At 49.9% G+C, this 23,536-nt stretch overlaps 1 protein-coding gene across 1 annotated transcript in view; it reads right to left on the minus strand.

Annotated features, from left to right (window-relative positions):
- Positions 1-729: 729 nt before the first annotated feature.
- Positions 730-23,536, minus strand: part of dselb (dermatan sulfate epimerase like b) — a 30,841-nt gene continuing 8,034 nt past the window's right edge. The window contains exon 2 of the mRNA XM_080194707.1: positions 730-3,478. Coding sequence (XP_080050833.1) covers positions 877-3,478 — 2,602 coding nt within the window. The 3' untranslated portion in view covers positions 730-876. The remainder of the gene's footprint in view (positions 3,479-23,536) is intronic.

Consider the following 23,536-nt stretch of genomic DNA (forward strand, 5'->3'; position numbering starts at 1 on the left):
TGAATTTGCAAATCCCTACTCAAAGAACCAAACACTTGCAAATCCCAATAAGACCTGCCTGGCATCCCCGTGCTCACTAATAATACGGACGCTGTCAAGGATTCCTAAAGGGAGTGGTCACTCCCTGGCAAAGCGGTTGCCCCGTGGTTGTCTCTCCGTCCCTCCCCACAGTTCAGGAGGAGACTCATGACATGGGCAGATGTTTTAATTCGGCTTGGAAGCCACGGTTTATAGGTTCCATAAATTTTACACAGCACTCCCGTGGCGCGTTCTGATGTGCTGTTTGTACAAGTGATAAATTTTAAGCGCTGGCAGACAGCAGGAGTCCCACGTGAGCCTGACACTGCTTTATGGCTCGTACATCTCTCTCTGCCTCGGTTCCCCAGGAGAAAGAGGGAGGCAAACCCCTCGCTGAGACGGTTTGGTTCGCAGCCCAGGAGCATGAGAATCGCCCACAGAGACAGGAAGCGGCATCTGCAGCTAATTACGGCTAAACGGGCCCAGTCAAAGGACACATTTCCGAATGTTGCCTTGTGTGGGAAAGCTAATCGCAACGTCAACGAGGGCCGCCAGATTCCTCCCGCCTCCCTCCTCCCAAAGCGTTCCTCAATCTCAGTCTCTTCCGTCCCCCAATGTGTCCTCACCATCCACCCCCCACCCAACACCCCCCCCCCCCCACCCAACCCCGCGCAGGACCCTCTGGGGCCCCTGCACCCCACCACCCCGGCAAACAGTCAGCTCTCCAGCGGCGCGGCAACGCGATACCCGTCTCCCGCCACCCCAGGTTTCTCCGAACGGTACGCTCATGCGGCCAAAACGCCCGGACTCGCTCAGCCTCAGGGCCACCAGCTGGTCAGCACCCTGCCCCGCCGGGTCTCAGCCGGCGAGTCGGGAATAGCCGAGCTGCGCCATGGTCGACCAGCAGACGTCCTCGATCGCCCGGATGTCCCCCTCGGGCATTTTGTCCCTCCAGGTGCGGAGGTTGCCGGGGGAGACCTCTCCCTCGAAGGGGAGGTGGAACAGGTTGGTGGACGTGGCGAAGAGTATCCTGTTCAGCGCAGCCGGGGGCAACGGGAAGCCCAGGAAGGCGTAGATCCTCTCCGCCGTCTCCTGGGGAAAGTCCACCACGTCTTCGAACCTCAGCAGCTGGTAGTTGGCGGGCGGCAGCTTCTCGTTTATCCTCAGCGTCGCCCTGGTGTTGGCGAGCCACAGGTGAGCCAGGAGGGACACCGTGTCCTTGGCTGGGGCGGAGAACTGCCTCCGGAGAAGCTCGTACTCGAAGGCGTACCCAGAGTCCAAATTGCATTTCTCCTTGCTACTATCCTCCTTGAAGAGCATGGCTAGATGCTGGGGAACGTTCCTTAGGGCGTAGAGGCTGGGCTTGCTGTTGTACAGCAAGGAATAGATCCACGCGCGTGGGTCCCGTACCACGTACAGGGCCCTCATCGAAGGCCCGATGACTCCCTGCACAAACGGAAGCTTTAGCGTCCAGCTGCCGCTGCTCAGGCTGAGGACGACGCGCGCGTTGGGGTAGGAGGAGAGGTGCCTCCTCAGCCCTTTGATATACTCTGTGTCCTTCTCTACGCTTTCCTTGTACTTTGGGTTCTGGTCCGCCGAGGGGGCCTTCCTCCGGGGCTTCCTCCGCTTGGCGGCGCCAGCTTTGTCCGCCGGGAACGCGCCCCTGCTGCCCGCGTGCAGCTGGATGTTCTGCAGGTGGAGCTTTGCGTTGTGCACCAGCGACTGCAGCCAGCCCTGGATCAGGCGGTAGCGGCCGGCCTGGGCATCGGAGAGCTTCCACTCGCAGGCGTCCACGAAGGAGTCGAACTCGAACTCCATCTCGGGGACGTCGAGGTGCTCCGTGGGGACCCTGATGTAGACAAAGTCCGTGCTGTTGGCGAAGAGGTGCTTGAGGATCTCCGCCCCCGAGCCCGGCAGCGAGGCGACGACCACGGGCGACATCTTGCCCAGGCCCGGGTCCCACTGCTCGGCGTGGGGGGCGTCCGCCTCCGGGTCGGCCTCGTTCCCGTTCCAGTTCATGCCGCACATGGGCTGGGTGCAGGTGCTCCACAGGGTCACCAGCTCCGTGAACCAGAGCGTGATGACCATCAACAGGGTGAAGCGCAGGAGCTTGCTGAAGGAGATGTAGAGTCGCCAGTGAGCAGCCAAGAGGACCAGGCCGAGGCACAGGGCGATGGCCATCAGCACCTTGACCGTCAGCCCAAAGCGAAAGAAGCTGGCGCTCGCTCGGGCCTGGCTCTGCAACGCCGTCGTCCCAAAACCAAACCTGGTGACCTGATTGGCGTCCTCCACTTTGGCGTAGCCCCCAAATCCTAGGTAGCTGAAGCGGGCGGTCGGGTCGGTGTACTGAGTCACCACGGAAACCAGTGTCTGCGTACCGTTAACGTCCAGGCTAATCTTCAGCCCCCGCCTGCTGTCGTCCACGAAGCGGCAGCTGGATATCTTGACGTACGGCCCGTGGAAGACGTAGGCGATCCGGGTGACCCGCTTCGCCAGGGCGAAGGTCACGTTGACAAACTGGGTCCACCTCTTCTTGAACTCGGCGGCCTGCTCCGCCTCCTGGATCCGGGCCTCCGGGCTGCCGCCCCGCTGGTCGAACCAGAACATCTTGTACTGGGCGTCCCAGACGTCCATCATGGCCCCGTTCAGCTGGCCCGCCGTCCGGTAGGGGACGTACTTGAAGTCGATGTCCAGGTTGTGGAAGAAGGCGCTGGCCAGGGTGAGCGGCGAGCCCTCGCGCCGCTCGACGTGGTCGACCACCAGCAGGACCTGGGGGTTGAGGAGCAGCAGGGCGCGGTACACGCTGCTGAGGCGCATGGCGGACGAGTAGGCGGCGGCCGCCTCACCGCTGGCGAACAGCATCCCGCCCTCCTGCGTGGCCGTCACCAGCTCCCCGGCCGAACTGCCGGCCTCCTCCGCCATCCAGTTGAGCCACTGGCCGCACTCGCCCAGCTGCCCCTCCCAGGGCTGGTTGCACTGGCTGCTGGGGGACGGGGCAAACACCAGCACGTTGTTCAAGTAACTGTACTTGGGGCCGTACAAGGCCTCGGAGACAAAGACCTGCCCGTTGGGGGCAAAGGTGAAGGAGTTCTGGTCGGGGTGCTCGTGCCCCGGGTTGAAGTTCTTCCAGCCGTCAATCCAGGAGTAAGGGTTCTCGTGCACAATCTCGTACACCGCGCGTCCTCCCAGTCTCCCCGACTTAAAAGACACGAAGGTATTGCCCGCGTTGTTGGGCAAGCCCCCGCCGTAGGTGAGGACCCCCCAGTTGGAGAAGACGTGCAGCTTGGGGGTGCCGTGGTCAGCCGGGGGCTGCGGGGCCAGCTCGGGGTCGTACCAGATGTACTCGGTGTGGAGGGTGCACCACCGGTGGGCGCTGGAGGGCTCCATCGGCCCGTCCCTGGGCCGGTGCTTCCGGATCTGCTTGGCCAGCCAGTTCCCGCTGCCGTTCCTCAGCACGAACCTGGAACACAGGGAACACACACACACACACACACGGGCTTTAGACTGGCCTGGCTTTGGCGAAAGGGTTAAAACAAACAAGGCTCGGAGACCCCCGAACCTCCAGTACGCTGATCCTGGGAGTCTCAGCGCCGTATCACGTTTCAAGAGGTGGGGAAATTGTCACTGGGAATTGGCAGCATCTTGGCACACCATCGCCAACTCTCTGCACCGGGCATTGTGTGATCCAATAGGATCTGTGTTAATGGGAGCCAGATTGGTTCACCCACAACTGGGGCCGGCAGTAGCCTAGTGGTATTATCTCTAGATATTAATCCTGAAACTATTAATCCTGAAACTATTAATCCTGAAACTATTAATGCTGAAACTATTAATCCTGAAACTCAGCTAATTTTCGGGGGGGCCTGGATTCAAATCCCGCCACGGCAGTTGGTAGAATTTGAATTCAATAAAAAATATCTGGAATTAAGAATCTAGTGATGACCATGAAACCATTGTCGATTGTCAAAAACGGCCATCTGGCTCACTGATGTCCTTTAGGGAAGGAAATCTGCCACCCTTACCCAGTCTGGCCTACATGTGACTCCAGAGACACAGCAATGTGGTTGTCTCTCAACTGCCCTCAGGTAATTAGGGATGGGCAATAAATGCTGGCCCAGCCAGTCATGTCCGACAAGTGAGCGAGAAAGTTATTTTCCCAGCTCCCTATGCATTAACAAGGTCTTGAGATCAGAAGCAGAAGTGGACCAGTTGGTCCATTGAGTGTGATGGGCCGAATGGTCTCCTCCTGTGCTGTGTGACTTTATGAAGCATGAGAAACTACAGCCTTGTGGATGGACGTGGTGTGTCAGTCAGGCAATTAGTTTAATTCCAAAGTTATTAGAAGCATCAAAATATTAGAGTTTGGCTATTGTTTTGTAATTCTTCCCGTGACTGTTCCCTTTACTGGGTGAATGTTAGCATGGCCTCGGGCAGTAATCAGGGCTGGTTGCTTGGTTGATCTCTTGTCTCAGGATCAGGAGGTTGTGAGTCATGGCACTCCAGGAATTGCAACATGTCAGGCTGACAGTGCTGTACTTCGGGAGTGCTACACGGTCAAAGGCACTGTCTTTACAAAGACCCTCTCAATTTGCTGATGATACAAAGCGAGGTGGCCAGCTAAGCTGTGGGGAAAGGCTGAGAGGCTGCAGAAAGCCAGTGAAAGGACAGGGGTGAGCAGTGGCAGGTTGAGTATAATGCAGGAAAGTTCTTCACTTTGGTTGCTCTGTCCCCAAAAACCAGATTACTTTTCTCAAAGGTGAGACACTTGCTGATGTTCCCAGCGAACATGACTGTGTTTGTAGAAGGAACACAGGAAGTTCGCACGCAATTAGCAAGGCAAATGTCATGCTGGACTTTACTACAAATGGATTGGAACACAGGAATAAAATCATTTTGCTACAGTTGTACAATTGCGAAATCACATCTGGAGCAATGAGTGCAGTTTTGGTCTTCAGACTTAAGGAAGGATATTCTTGCATTGGCTGTGGTACAGTGAAGGTTCATTAAATTGCCCCTTGGGTGAGGGGGTTGTCCTATGATGAGAGGCTGAGTAAAGCGGGCTTATATTCTCTCAGGTTTGGAAGAGAGGTGATCATGTTGAAACTTAGTTTATTTATTAGTATCACAAGTAGGCTTACATTAACACTGCAATGATGTGAAAATCCTCAAGTTACCGCACACTGCTGCCTGTTTGGGTACACTGAGAGAGAATTTAGCATGGCCAAAGTGCCTAATCAGCACACATGCTACCGGGCGACACGATAGCACTGTGATGAGCTCTGCTGTTTCACAGTGCCAGGGACCTGAGTTCAATTCCCGGCTTGGTCACTGTCTGTGTGGAGTTTGCACGTTCTCCCCGTGTCTGCTTGGGTTTCCTCCTACAGTCTGAAAGACATGCTAGTTAGGGTGCATTGACATGGACAGATGCCGGAGTGTGGCGACTCAGGGAATTTCACAGTAACTTCATTGCAGTGTTAATGTAAGCTTTACTTGTGACTAATAAATGATCTTTAAATTTTAACTTTTGGACTGTGAGAGGAAAGCCACACAGACACGGGGAGAACATGCAGACTCCGCACAGGCTGTGACCCAAGCCAGGAGTCGAACCCAGATACCTGGTGCTATGAGGCAGCAGTGCTGACCACTGTGCTACCGTGCTGCCCTACAAAACTCTGAAGAGGCTTGACAGGGTAGACATTGAGAGATTGTTTCCAATGGTTCAGGAATCTAAAACATGGGGGACACATTTTCAGGGTAGGTGATTGATATGAGATGAGGAGAAATTATTTATGGGTAGCACAGTGGTTAGCTGTGCCACCCGTAAATGTCTCACAGCGTCAGGGACCCGGCTTGGGTCACTGTCTATGTGGAGACTGCACATTCTCCCCGTGTCTGTGTGGGTTTCCTTCCACAGTCGGAAAGATGTGCTGGTTAGGGTGCATTGGCCATGGTAAACTCTCCCTCGGTGTACCCGAACAGGCGCCGGAGTGTGGCGACTAGGGGATTTTCACAGCAACTTCATTGCAGTGTTAATGTAAGCCTGCTGGTGATTAATAAGTAAACTTACTTAAGTTAATTCACTCAAAAGGTTGTGAATGTTTGAAACTCTCTACCCCAGACAGTTGTGGATGAAGACATTTAAGGCTGGGGTAGAAAGTTTTCTGGTCTCTCAGGGAGTTAAGGGACGTGGGGAGTGGGTAGGAAAATGGAGCTGGGTCAGATGGCCAACCAGGATTGTATTGAATAATGGAGTAGGCTCGATGGGCCGAGTGGTCTACTCCTGCTTCTACTTCTTATGTTTGTGTGTTGCTCTTTCAAATGGATATAAATGATCACCTGGCAATGTTCTGTAAGTAAAATAACAAGCAAATCCTCCTTCTGTCATTGCCAATAGTTTATCACTTAACTAACACAGCTCTGTAGAAGGATCATCTAAATCCGAAAGGTTAACTCCACTTCCTTCTTCAGAGATGCTGCCAGATGTGCCGAGTTTATCCGGCATTTTCTGCTTTCAGTTCAGATCTCCAGCATCCAGAGTGTTTTGGGTGGCACAGTGGTCAGCACTGCTGCCTCGCAGCGCCAGGGACCCGGGTTTGATTCCTGGATTGGGTCACTGCCAATGTGGAGTTTGCACATTCTCCCCATGTCTGCGTGGGTTTCCTCCCACAGTCTGAAAGACGTGCTGGTTAGATGCACTGATCCGAACAGACGCCAGAGTGTGGCAACTAGGGGAATTTCACAGTAACTTCTTTGCAGTGTTAACGTAAGCCTTACTTGTGACCAATAAATAAACTTTATATTTGCTTCTATGAACAATCAAGGACTGTGGGACAATATTCAGACAGTAGTCCTGCAGGCTTGTTTTCCTGACCATATCCCTAGCCAAGCTGTTCCAGTACAACTACAGCACTGGTATGTACCTGACAATGTGGAAAAGGTATGTCCTGTGCACAATAAGTAGGGAACTTCCAGTGAGATACTGCCCTATCGTTCTACTCTGGGCCATCAGCAAAGCAATGAAAGTAGCATCAATAACACTCCGTGGGACACTCACTCAGCAACAAACTACTCTCTGAGACTCAGTCTGGGTTCCCCCAGGGTCACTCAGCCCCTGCCCTATCTACAGACTTAGTCCAAACATGGACAAAAGAACTGAATCATATCATAGAATTCCTAGGTGGCGGCAATGACCTAGTAGTATTATCAGTAGACTATTAATCCAGAATGTTCTGTGGACCCGCGTTCGAATCCCACCACAGCAGCTGGAGAAATTTGAACTCGGTAAAAAATATCTGGATTTAAGAATCTACTGATGACCGTGAAACCATAATCGGAAAAACTCATCTGGGTCACTAATGTCCTTTAGGGAAGGAAATCTGCTGTCCTTACCTGGTCTGGCCTACATGTGATTCCAGAGCCACAGCTGTGCGGTTGACTCTGAACTCCCCTCCAAGGCCAACTAAGGATGGGCAATAAATGTTGGCCAGCCAGCGATGCCAATGTCCCATGAATGAATAATTTAAAGAAGTGGAGATGTCTGCACCAACTCTCTGACAGAGGACCCTACCCAAGCCCTATCCCCATATATTTACCCCACGAATCACCCCAACCTACACATCTTGAGACACTAAGGGGCAATTTAGCATGACCAATCCGCCAAACCTGCACATTTTTGGACTGTGGGAGGAAACCCACGCAGATACAGGGAGAATGTGCAAACTCCACACAGACAGTCACCCGAGGCCGGAATTGAGCCCAGGTTCTTGGCGCTGAGAGGCAGCAGCGCTAACCACTGTGCTGGAGGTGAGGTGAGAGTGATTGCCCTCGACATCAAGGCAGCACTTGACCAAGCAGTCCCAGTAGACCTTGATCATAGAACCCTACAGTGCAGAAAGAGGCCCTTTGGCCCATCGAGTCTGCACTAAACACAATCCCACCCAGGCCCTACACCCATATCCCTACATATTATACCCACTAATCCCTCTAACCTCCGCTACCCTGGACACTAAGGGGCAATTTCTTAGCACGGCCAATCAGCCTAACCCGCACATCTTTGAACTGTGGGAGGACTGTGGGTGAATGGGCCAGGAAATGGCAAATGGAATTTAATGTTGGCAAGTGTGAGGTGGTCCACTTTGGTAGGAATAATGGTAGGAAGGACTATTACTTAAGTGGCGAAAAACTGCAGCAGGCGACAGTGCAGAGGGACCTCGGGGTCCTTGTGCATGAGTCGCAAAAACCCAGCCTGCAGGTGCAGCAGGTGGTCAGGAAGGCGAATGGGATGCTGGCCTTCATAGCGAGGGGGATTGAATATAAAAGTAGGGAGGTCTTGCTGCGGCTGTATAGGGCATTGGTGAGGCCGCAGCTGGAGTACTGTGTGCAGTTTTGGGCGCCGTACTTACGCAAGGATATTTTGGCCTTGGAGGGAGTGTAGAGGAGGTTTACTAGGCTGATGCCGGAGTTGAGGGGGTTGAGCTATGAGGAGAGGCTGAATAGATTAGGCTTGTACTCGTTAGAGTTTAGAAGAATGAGGGGAGATCTCATTGAGACGTATAAGATGATGAATGGGATGGATAGGATAGAGGTGGAGAGACTCTTCCCGCTCAGAAAGGATAGTAGGACTAGGGGGCACAGCCTCAAGATAAAGGGGGGGCGGTTTAGAACGGAGTTGAGGAGGAACTTCTTCACTCAAAGGGTGGTGAATCTCTGGAATTCTCTGCCCGTTGAAGTGGTGGAGGCTACCTCGCTAAATATTTTTAAGACGCGGGTTGATGGGTTTTTGATAAGAGAGGGGATTAAGGGTTATGGGGAGAGGGTGGGAATGTGGAACTGAGCCATGACAGATCAGCCATGATCTTATTGAATGGCGGGGCAGGCTCGAAGGGCTAGATGGCCTACTCCTGCTCCTATTTCTTATGTTTTTAAACCCATGCAGACACAGGGAGAATGTGCAAACTCCACACAGACAGTGACCCGAGCCGAGAATCGAACCCAGGACCCCGGAGCTGTGAAGCAGCAGTGCTAACCACTGTGCTACCATGCCGCCCTGAAGTCCTGGTATGGAGTGTCAGTCTTGATTTAATAGGACGGTGACCAATTTAAACAATTTCAGACGCAATTCTTCTGGCCTCAGTTACCGCATCATGTGCGACAGATGGTTTTGCTAATTTAATCCTTCCTTATTATCACCAACATACTGCACAAGTTTTGACACTAACTGATTACACCAACGAGGCAGTCGCAGAATAGTTGATTCCGAATGCTTTTACTTCACAGTAACATGATAAATATCAGATAAAATTAGCTGGCATTTAGGAAGGCCAAGATCAAAGAAAGCAAATGTAGAACAGTCACAACATACAAATTCAACACATTTGGTGGAAATGCAACAGAGGAGGAGGCGGTGCGCTGGTAATGTCATTGGACAAGTAATCTGGGGGCATGAGTTCAAATCCCATCGTAGAATCCGACTTAAATTCAATTAATCATTTCCAACTCAAAAGGGGGTTGTTTCGAAAAACATCTCATGCAGTATCAATTGTTCCTTAACTTTTAAATGTCCTTCAGGAGAGGAGGTCTGCCATCCTTACCTGGCCTGGCCTACATATGGCTCGAGACTGATGGTCTAAAATGGCGTCTTAAGCCACCCAGTTCAAGGGGCAATTAGGGATGGGCAGCAAATGCTGGCCTTGTCAGGGATACTCACATTCCATGAATAAATAAATAAAGATCCAGTATATATAGATTTCCAGAAGACGGTTAATAATAACACCTTCTAGTTATGAGGAGAGGTTGGAGAAACTTGGTTTGTTCCTACTGGAACGACGGAGATCGAGGGGCGACTTGATAGTAGTCTACAAGGTTATGAGGGGCATGGACAGAGTGGATAGTCAGAAGCTTTTTCCCAGGGTGGAAGAGTCAATTACTAGGGAGCATAGGTTGAAGGTGTGAGGGGCAAGATTTAACAGAGACGTACGAGGAATGATTTTGACACAGAGAGTGGTGGGTGCCTGGAACTCGCTGCCAGGAGAGGTCGTGGAAGCAGATATGTGACTTTTAAGGGGCATCTTGACAAATACATGAACAGGACGGGAATAGAGGGATATGGTCCCCAAAAGAACATAAGAACATAAGAAATAGGAGCAGGAGTAGGCCATCTAGCCTTTCAAGCCTGCTCCGCCATTCAATAAGATCATGGCTGATCTGAGGTGGATCAGTTCCACTTTCCCGCTCTCTCCCCATAACCCTTAATTCCCTTGTCTGTCAAAAACCTATCTACCCGTGACTTAAATATATTTAGCGAGGCAGCCTCCACCACTTCAACAGGCAGAGAATTCCAGAGATTCACCACCCTTTGAATAAAGAAGTTCCTCTTCAACTCTGTTTTAAACCGCCCCCCCCTTATCTTGAGACTGTGCCCCCTAGTCCTGCTGTCCTTTCTAAGCGGGAAGAATCTCCTTTCTAAGTGGGAAGAAAAGGGTAGGGGTTTTAGTTCAGATGAGTAGTATGATAGCTACAGGCTTGGTGGGGCCAAAGGGCCTGTTCTTGTACTGTAATTTTCTTTGATCTTTGTTATAAACACGATGGCACTGCTGCCTAACAGCGCCAGGGACCCAAGTTCAATTCCGGCCTTGGGTGACTGTGTGGAGTCTGCACCTTCTCCCTGTGTCTGTGTTGGTTTTCTCTGGGTGCTCCAGTTTCCCCCCAACATCCAAAAATGTGGAGATTAGGTGGATTGGCCAGGCTAACTTGCCCCCATAAGTTAGGTGGGTTAGCGATGGCAAATGCGAGAGGGGTTACAGGGAGAGGGCTCCTTTGGAGAGTTGGTGCAGACTTGATGGGCTGAATGGCCTCCTTCTGCACAGTAGGAATTCTATAGTTCTAAAAGAAATAGCAGAAAGATTCTGGAATATAAGAGGTGTAGCAGCATGAATAGAAACAACAAGGAAGGGAACGACTATTTGCAACTGCTTGAGATGAGTGTCCATGGGTGGCACGGTAGCACAGTGGTTAGCACTGCTGCTTCACAGCTCCAGGGTCCTGGGTTCGATTCCCAGCTTGGGTCACTGTCTGTGTGGAGTTTGCACATTCTCCTCGTGTCTGCCTGGGTTTCCTCCGGGTACTCCAGTGAAAATCCCCTAGTAGCCACACTCCGGTGCCTGTTCGGGTACACTGAGGGAGAATTTAGCACGGCCAATGTATCAAACCAGCATGTCTTTTGGACTGTAGGAGGAAACCGGAGCACCCGGAGGAAACCCATGCAGACACGGGGAGAATGTGCAAACTCCACACAGACAGTGACCCAAACCAAAAATCGAACGCGGGTCCTTAGCTTTGTGAGGTAGCAGTGCTAACCACTGTGCCACTGTGCCACCCTTCCCTGAAAGTGTCCACAATTTAATCAAAAACACATCGAATTTTAGGTTTTGTAAATAGGGGAATAAAGTACAAGGGCAAAGACCACGTCGGTAAAACCATAGTGAGTCTGGTGTGCAATTCTTGGTGCTTAATTTGCCAACATTAAACTGGGAAATAGTATTGGGTAATGGTAAGAAGTTCATAGTCTAGAATCCCTACAGTGCAGAAGGCCAATCTGCCCTCTGAGTCTGCACTGACAACAATACCACCCAGGCCCTATCTCCACTGCCCCACAGATTTAGCCTGCTAACTCTCCTGACATTATGGGCCAATCCGCCTAAGCCACACACCTTTTGAGTATGGGAGGAAACTGGAGCACCCAGAGGAAACGCAAGCAGACACGGGGAGAATATGCAAACGCCATACCGTCACCCAAAACTGGAATTGAACCCTGGTCCTTGGCGCTGTGAGACAGCAGTGCTAACCACTGGGCCACCATTGCCATGGGAAGTATTGGAAAGCATGAGTGGTTGGGGGAAGGAGAAAGGAAAGAGCTAATGAGGGTCGCAAACACCCAAACAAAACCCTGTCCCCAAATACAACCGTGATGGCTTCAGTTCCCAGCACTCACCCCCAACCATCCCCACTTCTCCCCACACCCCACCCCACCCCGCTGCAACGTCCAGCCCCCCCACCACCAGATAGGAAACAAAGGCAATGGAAGTGGAAAGACCATGCAACCCTAACTCTACCCCTAATCTCTCTCCCTCTGAATATGCTGTTCCCCATTATCTTAGGTCCAACACTAACACTCTTAGGCGGTGGCATGGTGGTATTGTCACAAGATTAGTAGTCCAGAGGCCCAGGGCAGGATCTGGGAACCGGGGTTCAAATCCCCCCATGGCTGTTGGTGAAATTTGAATTCAATTAAAACTGGAATTAAAAATCTAATGATGACCATGAAAACACATCTGGTTCACTAATGTCCTGTCGGGAAGGAAATCTGCCATCCTTACATGGTCTGATCTACATGTGAACCCAGATCCACAGCAATGTGGTTGACTGTCAATGGTCCTCTGAACTGGAGGGCAATTAGGGATGGGCAATAAATGTTGCCCCAGCTGGCAATGCCCACATCCCGTAAACAAATTTAAAAAACACTGTCAACATACACACTGATGGGGTGGTGCTATTGTTGTCTGGTAAACTGACCGCTACATTCCAGACAATGTCAACTTTCTGGCACTTCCTCCTACCCTCCCCTGGACCATGAACCTTTAATGATCGAAACTATCTTAAGGATTGTGAGCTGTAAACAATAAGAAACGATGTAGGCCGGAATTTTCCGACCTCACCCCAGGGCATGGGATTCTCCAGTCCCGCTGCAGTGAATGGAGATTTGGCTGAGTGCCAAAGTCTCCATTCTCGTTGGAAGTGGCAGCAGGGCCTTAGTTTGCACGCTTAGATTCAAAATAACACACAGCAGGTTTATTGAAAGTGGTGTTCTCCACACAGAGAACAAACAGGAACTAAAAGAAAGAATACTCCAGTGACATCACTATCAAATCATGTGACCTGCTCTTAAAGCAATCATATAACAAAGCCCACTAACAATTATTGAGACATTTCTTTCTAAGACAATCAATTCTTGTGAGTAACTTGTCTGTGGTCCATGTGTTGGAGAATATAACTTCTGTCTTGCTGAGAAGTGAATCATTCTGACAAAGTTTTTATCTTGTACTCATCAGGACAGTTCTCAAGAATACATAAGAACATAAGAAATAAGAGCAGGAGTAGGCCATCTAGCCCCTCGAGCCTCCCCCGCCATTCAATAAGATCATGGCTGATCTGTCGTGGCTCAGTTCCACATTCCCGCCCTCTCCCCATAACCCTTAATCCCCTCGCTTATCAAAAACCCATCAACCCGCGTCTTAAAAATATTTAGCGAGGCAGCCTCCACCACTTCAACGGGCAGAGAATTCCAGAGATTCACCACCCTTTGAGTGAAGAAGTTCCTCCTCAACTCCGTTCTAAACCGCCCCCCCTTTATCTTGAGGCTGTGCCCCCTAGTCCTACTGTCCTTTCTGAGCGGGAAGAGCCTCTCCACCTCTATCCTATGCATTCCATTCATCATCTTATATGTCTCAATGAGATCTCCCCTCATTCTTCTAAACTCTAACGAGTACAAGCCTAGTTTATTCAGCCTCTCCTCATAGTTCAACCCCCTCAACTCCGGTATCAGCCTAGTAAACCTCCTCTGCACTCCCTCCAAGGCCAAAATATCCTTGCGTAAGTGCGGCAACCAAAACTGCACACAGTACTCCAGCTGCGGCCTCACCAGTGCCCTGTACAGTTGCAGCAAGACCTCCCTACTTTTATATTCAATCCCCCTCGCGATGAAGGCCAGCATCCCATTCGCCTTCCTGACCACCTGCTGCACCTGCAAGCTGGGTTTTTGCAACTCATGCACAAGGACCCCCAGGTCCCTCTGCACCGTCGCCTGCTGCAGTTTTTCGCCATGTCGGTAATAGTCCTTCCTACCATTATACCAATAGTAAGAACAACAATTTATACTGAATGAGAAGACAGAACCGATTGGTTGACACATGGGGCCCGAAACCGCGATATATTTAGGCGTCAGATCATTGTCTGGTTGGAGGGGGAAGGAGGGGAGGAGGAGGAGGCGGGTCAGATCTAAGGAGGGGAGTGAGGTCACAACGTTGTCTGTTTTGGGGGGGAGGAGGAGGAGGCAGGTCAGAGGTATCTCTGGTGGGGTTGGGGGGGGGGGAGCTGATCGTTGTCTGGTGGTGGGGGCGTGAAGAGGTGGGTTGGATGTTCCTCTGGAGGGGAGGGGAGTGAGGCCAGACCATTCTATGGGGCGGGGGGGGGGGGTGGGGGGGCGCGAGGAGTGAGCCAGATCGATGCCTGGAGGGCGGGGGGAAAAGGGAGGCGGGTAAGATGTGCCTCGGCGGGAGGGCAGATGGATGTCTGGTTGGGGAGGAGGGGGGGGGGGCGCCATGCATCTCTGGTGGGGGTGGCAGGGGGGTCTGCTGGCACTCTTGTGGGTGATCGGTGGGGGGGAGGGGGCAGGGGTGGCAGTCGGTCTGGATAGTTGGGGTGGGCTTGTCAGGGAGAGAGAGGAACAAGGGGCCAACCACGGAAGAGGAATGTGCATGGGAGCTCGCACTTGGACCGAAAGGACCAAACGGTGCAGATTTGAAATGCTGCTGGAAGATTGGCCTGGCTTCCACTTGAGGGCAGATCTCCAGAGAAAACCCTCACCATGAAACACAGTTCTGGGCTAGTTAAAAAAAAGAATGGAAGTAGATCCTTGAGAGGTAAAAATCATCCCCCCCCCCCCCCCACCCCCACACTACCCGGACTGACCGCCACCCGTGCCCCTCTCCCCCCCCCCACCCATCGATCGCCTGCAGGGGACCCCCCCTGCCCCCTCCACAGAGATTCATCTGTCCCCTCCGCAATAAAGATCATCTGCGCCCCCGCCCCCAACCCCCCCCCCCCCCCCCCCCCCCCCGAGATATACCCTCGCTCCCGCTTTTCGCTCTCGAACCGCTTTCTCTGCTCTCTGCGGCTCAGGAGCAATCTGTCACTTTTTCCAGTTTTTTTCCGAACTGCGCGTGTGCAGCTCAGAGCTCCGATCGTTCCAGCAGCCCTAAGACCCGCCCACAGCACGGATCAGACCGGGCCTGGCAAAAAGCGTATGGGTGCGCTGCAAAGAGGATTCCGGGCTCGGATCTGTATTACGCCCGGATCCGGCCCTTAGACTCCAAATGGTAAAACTGGGCCCGTGGAGTCCTGTTCCACGTTCCCTTTACGATTGGTATCCTTGGGGTGAGTGCAAGAAAAGAAAAATCAACAGCGTATCTTTTTCAGCAATACTCAAGTTCTGCGCTACCAAATGACTTTTAATATAAATTCTAGATTTAGAAAATTACACCCTTTGTGTGAAGAAGTTCCTCCTCAACTCAGTCCTAAATCTGCTTTCTCTTATTTGAAGCCATGCCCCCTAGTTCTAGTTTCACCCGCCAGTGGAAGCAACTTCCCTGCTTCTATCTTATTTATTCCCTTCTCATAATAATCTCATACGTTTCTATAACATCTTCCCCTCATTCTTCTGAATTCCAATGAGTATAGCCCCAGTCGACTCAGTCTCTCCTCATAAGCCAACCCCCTCAACTCCAGAATCAACCTAGTGAATCTCCTCTGCACCCCCTCCAGTGCCAGTATATCCTTTCTCAAGTAAGGAGACCAAAACTGTACACAGTACTCCAGGTGTGACCTCACCAGCACCTTATACAGCGGCAACATAACCTCGCTATTTTAAACTCCATCCCTCTGGCAACGAACGACAAATTCCATTTGCCTTCTTAATTATCTGCTGTACCTGCAAACCAACTTTTTACGATTCATGCACAAGGACGCCCAGGTCCCTCTGCACAGCGAATTTTGGTAAATTACCATTAGTGCATTTACTATTTTCCCCGCCATCTCTTTTACTACATTGGTCAGAACATTGAATACAGGAGCTGGAATGTCTTGTTGAAGTTGTACAAGACATTGGTAAGGCCACACTTGGAATACTGTGTGCAATTCTGGTCACTCTATTATAGAAAGGATATTATTAAACTAGGAAGAGTGCAGAAAAGATTTACTAGGATGCTACCGGGACTTGATGGATTGAGTTATAAGGAGAGGCTGAATAGACTGGGACTTTTTCCTCTGGAGGGTAGGAGGCTGAGGGGTGACCTTATAGAGGTCGATAAAATAATGAGGGGCATAGACAAGGTAGATAGTCAATATCTTTTCCCAAAGGTAGGGGAGCCTAAAACTAGTGGACGTAAGTTTAAGGTGAGAGGGGAGAGATACAAAAGTGTCCACAGGGACAATTTTTTCACATAGAGGGTGGTGAGTGTCTGGAACAAGCTGCCAGAGGTAGTAGAAGAGGCAGGTACAATTTTATCTTTTAAAAAGCATTTAGATAGTTACATGGGTATGATGGGCATAGAGGGATATGGGCCAAATGTGGGCAATTAGGATTAGTTTAGGGGTTTTAAAAGAAAAAGGGTGGCATGGACAAATTGGGCCGAAGGGCCTGTTTCCATGCTGTAAACTTCCATGACTCTATGATTCTAGTACCCTGGGATGCATTCCATCAGGACCTAGAGATTTGTCTCCTTTAGCCCCATTAGCTTGTCCAACACTACTTCTTTCATGATAATGATAATTTCTAGGTCCTCACCTGCCATAGCCTCGCTGTCATCAATGTTTGGCATGTTATTTGTGTCTTCCACTGTGAAGACCGACACAAAATACCTGTTCAATACCTTGGCCATTTCCTCATTTTGCATTGTTAAATCCCCCTTCTCATCCTCTAAAGGACCAATGTTTACCTTAGTCACTCTTTTTCTTTTCACATATTTGTAGAAACTTTTGCTATCTGTTTTATATTCTGAGCTAGTTTACTCTCATAATCCATCTTACGTCTTTCTGGCCTTTCTCGTGACTTTCTGTTGACCTTTAAAGATTTCCTAATCCTCTAGTTTCCTATTAATCTTGGCCGCTTTGTATGCATTTTCTTCCATGTAATACCCTCCTTTATTTCCTTAGATACCCTTGCTGAATTATCTCTTTTTCTACAGTTTTTCCTTATCACTGGTATATACTTCTGCTGAGCACTGTGAAAAATCACTTTGAAAGTTCTCCACTGTTCCTCAATTGTCCCATCACAAAGTTTTTGCTCCCAGTCTACCCTAGCCAACTCCTCCCTCATCCTTTATACAATAAATGGCAAAACCCTTAAGAATATTGATAGGCAGAGGGACCTAGGTGTACAGGTACACAGGTCACTGAAAGTGGCAATGCAGATTGAGAAGTTGGTCAAGAAGGCAAACAGCACGCTTGCCTTCATCTGCTGGGCCACTGAGTTTAATAATTGGCAAGTCATGTTATAGCTTTATAGAACCTTAGTAAGGCCACACTTGGAATATAGTGTTCAATTCTGGTCATCACACTACCAGAAAGATGTGGAGACTTTGGAGAGAGTACAGAAAAGATTTACCAGGATGTTGCCTGATATGGAGGGCATTAGCTATGTGGAGAGGTTGGAGAAACTTGGTTTGTTCTCACTGGAATGACAGATGTTGAGGGGCGACCTGATAGAAGTCTACAAGATTATGAGGGCTATGGACACAATGGACAGTCAGAAGCTTTTTCCCAGAGTGGAAGAGTCAATTACAAGGGGCCATAGGTTTAAGGTGCGAGGGACAAGGTTTAAAGGAGATGTACAAGGCAAGTTTTGTACCCAGAGGGTAGTGGGTGCGTGGAGTTTGCTGCTGGGGTAGGAAGTGAAAACAGATACGATAGTGAGTTTTACGGGGCCTTTGGATAACTACATGAATAATAAGGGAATAGAGGGATATGGTCCCTGGAATGGTAGGGGGTTTTAGTTCAGTCAGGCAGCATGGTCAGTGCAGGCTTGGAGGGCTGAAGGGCCTGTTCCTGTGCTGTAATTTTCTTTGTTTTTTGCATCAGCGATAGTTTCCTCGAACAGTATGTAATGGAACCTACAAGGGAGCAAGCTATCCTAGATCTGGTTCTGCGTAATAAGAACATAAGAAGTAGGAGCAGGAGTAGGCCATCTAGCCCTTCGAGCCTGCCCCGCCATTCAATAAGATCATGGCTGATCTGAAGTGGATCAGTTCCACATTCCCGCCCTCTCCCCATAACCCTTAATCCCCTTGTCTGTCAGAAATCTATCTACCCGTGACTTAAATATATTCAACAAGGTAGCCTCCACCACTTCAACGGGCAGAGAATACCAGAGACTCACCACCCTTTGAGTGAAGAAGTGAAGAGTAATGAGACAGGAATAATTAATGACCTTACAGTTATGGGTTCTCTTGGAAGAAGCGATCACAGTATGGTTGAATTTAAAATATAAATGGAGCGTGAGAAGGTAAAATCCAATATCGTTGTCTTTGCACTACCCTCTGTGCAAAAATAATCTGCCTCGTACATCTCCTTTAAACCTTGCCCCTTAAACCCGTGCCCCCTGGTAATTGACTCTTCCACCCTGGGAAGAAGCTTCTGACTGTCCCCTCTGTCCATGCCCCTTATAATCTTGTTGATTTCTATCAGGTCGCCCCTCACCCTCCGTCGTTCCAGTGTGAACATTCTCACGTTCTACGAACTCCTCCTTGAGGCTGCCTTGACCGAGCCTGCTTTGGCCCAGCGATAACAATTAGTGGAGCCAAGCCAAAGGATATAACTCGGGTCTGATCATTTCAGCGTGCCGCATGGATGCTCTGTTATTGAGTTTGGAGCTCTGCGCTAATTGTCCTTAATAAGCAGGATAGCAGCGTGGTTCATTGAAGGACTGGGTCGATAATGAAGAAAAGGACCAAGATTAAAGATCCATTCTGCCAATCCTTTGATCTGAATTGACATCAACAGGGTTGCGTCATGACCATTCAGTTACACGTACAAGTATCTTCATCCAGAAGTTTTGAGCCTCCAGGTGGCTGCAATCTCGAGTCACTGGGGACGCAACAGCACAAACGGTGCCTGGTTTACGCTTTCTGATCAGACTAAACTCCATTCCGAACAGTTACTGCAACACAGGCTCCTGGTCAGAAGAGCAACTGAGGTCATCGTTTCTGATGGAACGGAGGTTGGTTTACCTCAGGGTTAATCCTTTTAGAACTGAGGAGAGGAGAAATTTCTTCACCCAATGGGTGGTGAATGTGTGGAATTCACTCCCACGGAAGGTAGTTGAGGCCAAAACATTGTCTGATTTCAAGAAGAAATTAGATATCGCTCTTGGGGCTAAAGGGATCGAGGGCTATGGGGGCTAGGGAGAATCAGAATATTGGATTTGATGATCAGCCATGATCAAAATGAATGATGGAGCAGGCTCAAAGGGCCAAATGGCCTACTCTTGCTCCTATTTTCTATGTTTGTCTGGGCATATATCACCTCTGCTGTGTCCCTGCCAGGCAGGACCTGCAGTTAAAGTTTCAAAGTTTATTTCTTAGTGTCACAAGTAGGCTTACATTAACACTGCAATGAAGTTACTGTGAAAATCCCTTAGTCGCCACACTCCGGTGCCTGTTCGGGTACACTAAGGGAGATTTTAGCACGGCCAATGAACCTAACCAGTACGTCTTTCAGACTGTGGGAGGCAACCGGCGGAAACCCACGCACAGACTAGGAGGACATGCAGACTCCACACAGACAGCGACCCAAGCCGGGAATCAAACCCAAAATTACTGGTGAACAGTGTGTTTGCATTGTGCTTCTAACAAATAAAAGTTGCAAAATAGTTCACAGGAGCATCAGTCAAGTAAGTGGGAGTTTGAGTCACATAAGGAAATGAGGATATATGGACGGGGAACAAGAAACTTGGTCAAAGAACCAAAGAATAGCCAAAGAAGCCATGCAGCCCAGCGAATCAGCAGCTATTCTCCAATAGGACATCCCACCCTGGATCCCCCCTCTGCCTTATCCCCATAATCCTGCACATTTACCTTAGTCAGTCTGCTCAACCTGCACATCTTTGGACAGTAAGGGGCAATTTAACATGGCCAATCAACCAAACCTGCACATCTTTGGAGTGCGGGAGGAAACCAGAGTACCCGGAGGAAATCCACGCAGACATAGGGAGAATGTGCAAATTCCACACAGACTGGCACCCAAACTGGGAATTGTACCCAGGCCTCTGATGCTGTGCTACAAAGAGGTGGCACGTAAGGAGCATCTTAACAGAGAGCAGAGTAGCAGAGAGCTGTAGGGAGGGAATTGAAGCGCTCGGGCCCAAGGCAATTGGCAGCACAGTCACAATGGCAGAATAGTGAAATGCGGTTGGACACGAGGCCAAAACTGGAGAAGGCAGAGAGCAGAGAGAGGTTTGCAGGGTGACAGGAGGTCATAGAGATAGGGAGGAGGCAAGGTATTAAGTAATGAGATAGTGGGTGTTTCAATCCTTTCCCTTAATTTATTCCTTTTATAAATGGTAAAGTCCAAGGAAGGCTCCAGGCAGCACAGCAGTTAGCTGGGGGTGGCATGGTGGCACAGTGGTTAGCACTGCTGCCTCACAGCGCCAGGGACCCGGGTTCGATTCCCTGCTTGGGTCACTGTCTGTGCAGAGTCTGCACATTCTCCCCGTGTCTCTGTGGGTTTCCTCTGGGTGATCCGGTTTCCTCCCACAGTCCTGAAGACATATTGATTAGGGTGCATTAGCCATGCTAAATTCTCCCTCACTATACCCAAACAGGCGCCAGGGTGTGACAACTCGGGGATTGTCACAGTAACTTCTTTGCGGTGTTAATGTAAACCTACTTGGGACACTAATTAAAAACAAATATATAATGAAAGGTTTACCTATGTGCTCAAACTATGACCCCTCGTTCTGGGAAGGTCAATTTAAATTAATCCCTATCCAGTCTCTCGGAAATCATAGAATCCCTACAGTGCAGAAGGAGGCTATTCAGTCCATCCAGTCTGTACCGACAACAATCCCACCCAGACCTATCCCCACGTATTTACCCTGTTAATCCTCCTAGACACTAAGGGACAATTTAGCATGGCCAATCCACCTAACCCGCACATCTTTGGACTTAGCCCCTGGCGCTCTTCTCTTTCGAGAGGCATTCTTGCATCTGCTTCCAGCAGCTCAATCAATTACTGGGTTCTCTGCGAATTGAGGCCACTGGGGACAGTGCAGGAAGCTGATGTAGAAACTCTGCCATGACCCCTTTGAATGACAATGTGGGTCTCAATGGCTTTGTGCCAGCTCTTGTTCCCAGCACTGCTTCAGCCGCTGGCTTCCAGATCACAACAACTTGCTGTGTCAAAAATAAAACATTTCAATCCATTTCCAGATCTTCTCCGAATTTCACCTTAAGTCTCCCCGTGTCTGTGTGGGTTTCCTCCGGGTGCTCTGGTTTCCTCCCACACGCCAAAGATGCACAGGTTAGGTGGGTTGGCTGTGCTAAATTTCCCCTTAGTGTCAGCGGGACGAGTTAGGATAAATGCATTGGGTTATGGGGATAGGACCTGGGTGGGATTGTGGTCAGTGCAGATTCAATGGGCCGAATGGCCTCCTTCTGCGCTGTAGGATTCTATGATTCTATATTTGTGTCCCCTAGTTACTGAGTCTCCTGTCAGTGGAAAGATTCTCTCCTTATCCCATCAAAAAAAAAACAGCGCCTCGGTCAAAATTCCTTAACTTCCTTAACAGCCCCTAATTTTCCTGGCTCTAAGGGAGCAATCCCAGCTTCTCCAGCCTCGTCACGGAAAAGATCGCACAGTACTGCGTCCAAACACAGAACCACAGAACGTTTACAGCACAGGAGGAGGCCATTCAGGCTCTAATTTCTGTGCTGGCACTCTGAGGGAGCGATTCACCGAGTGTCACTCCCCTGCCTCCTCCAATTCCCCCACCCACCCCCTGCCCCCACTGCCTGCCCCCCACCCTCTCATAACCCTGCCCATTGTTACTCCCTGGAGAAAAATCCAGTTCCCTCTTCACTGTCTCTTCCTCCGCCGCACTCTCTCAGGCAGCGCACTCCTGACACTAATTATTCTCTGCGTGAGAAAGAGTCTCCACATGTTGTCATTGTTTCTGTCGCCAAACCCTTTCAATCTCTGCCTTTTCATTCTCGATCATTTCACGAGCGGGAACAGTTTCTCCCCTGGCTGATCTCCCCAGAACCCTCATGATTTTGAGCACCAGGACGGCACGATGGCACAGTGGTTAACACCGCTGTCTCACAGTGCCAGGGACCTGGGTTCAATTCCCGCTTGGGTGACTGGGCAGAATCTGCATGTTCTCCCCGTGTCTGCATGGGTTTCCTCCCACAGTCCGAAAGGCGTGCTGCTTAGGTGCATTGGCCATGCAAAATTGCCCCTCAGTGTCGGGGTGGGGTGGTCAGCAGGGTAAATGTATGGGTTATGGGAATAGGGCCTGGGTGGGATTGCGGTCAGTGCAGACTCGATGGGCCGAATGGCCTCCCTCGGCACTGTATGATTCTATGATTTACCTTTAAGTTGATTTATAAGTGTCAGGAGTAGGCTCACGTTAACACTGCAATGAAGTTGCTATGAAAATCTCCTAGATGCCACACTCCAGCGCCTGTTCGGGTACATGAGGGAGAATTTAGCACGGCCAATGCACCTAACCAGCAAGTCTTTCAGACTGTGGAAGGAAACCAGAGCACCTGGAGGAAACACACACAGACATTTGGAGAATGCGAAACTCCACACAGACAGTGACCTGAGGCTGGAATCAAGCCTGAGTCCCTGCTGCTGTGAGGCAGCAGTGCTAACCACTGTACTACCCACAAATAAATCATAAAATCACACTCAGGAGAAATTGCGCTCAGATAATTGGACAGAAACCTTTGACTAATATCAGTGAGGTGTAATCAATACAGCTACATTTATGAATTCTTTTCTGGCCCTCCGGAGACTCTCTTGTTGCCAAAATTTGATTTGATTTGATTTATTATTGTCACTTGTACCAGTATTCAGTGAAAAATATTGTTTCTTGCGCATAATACAAAGCATACCGTTCATGGAGAAGGAAAGGAGAGAGTGCAGAATGTAGTGTTAGAGTCGTAGCTAGGGTTTAGAGAAAGATCAACTTAGTGCGAGGTAGGTCCATTCAAAAGCCTGACAGCAGCAGGGAAGAAGCTGTTCTTGAGTCGGTTGGTACGTGACCTCAGACTTTTGTATCTTTTTCTTGATGGAAGAGAGATGTTTTGAACGGAATGTGACTTGCTTCAGGCATTCATATTCTCCTCATTCCCCCCAATACAACAAGTACCTGTGTGACAAATGAACGTTCTCCACAGTGAAAAGAGATCACTCGAATTGGGCTCACACATACAGGTTTGAGACACCACTACGGTGGTCTGTGCTTGATTAGTAACCAGGCTGCAGAACATTGGACAATGCAGTAAGATCAAAGAAAGTGTCTCAAATACATTGACCATGAAACAGCTGAAAATCAACATCGTGCACATACCTTCCATTCTGATGTAGAACATAGAACACTACAGCACAAACAGGCCCTTCGGCCCACAAGTTGCACCGATCACATCTATACCTACCAAGCCATAGAACTATCTGTAACCCCCAA

This window comes from Carcharhinus amblyrhynchos, chromosome 8 (assembly GCF_965287045.1).
Source record: "Carcharhinus amblyrhynchos chromosome 8, sCarAmb.v2.hapA, whole genome shotgun sequence".
NCBI lineage: Eukaryota > Metazoa > Chordata > Chondrichthyes > Carcharhiniformes > Carcharhinidae > Carcharhinus > Carcharhinus amblyrhynchos.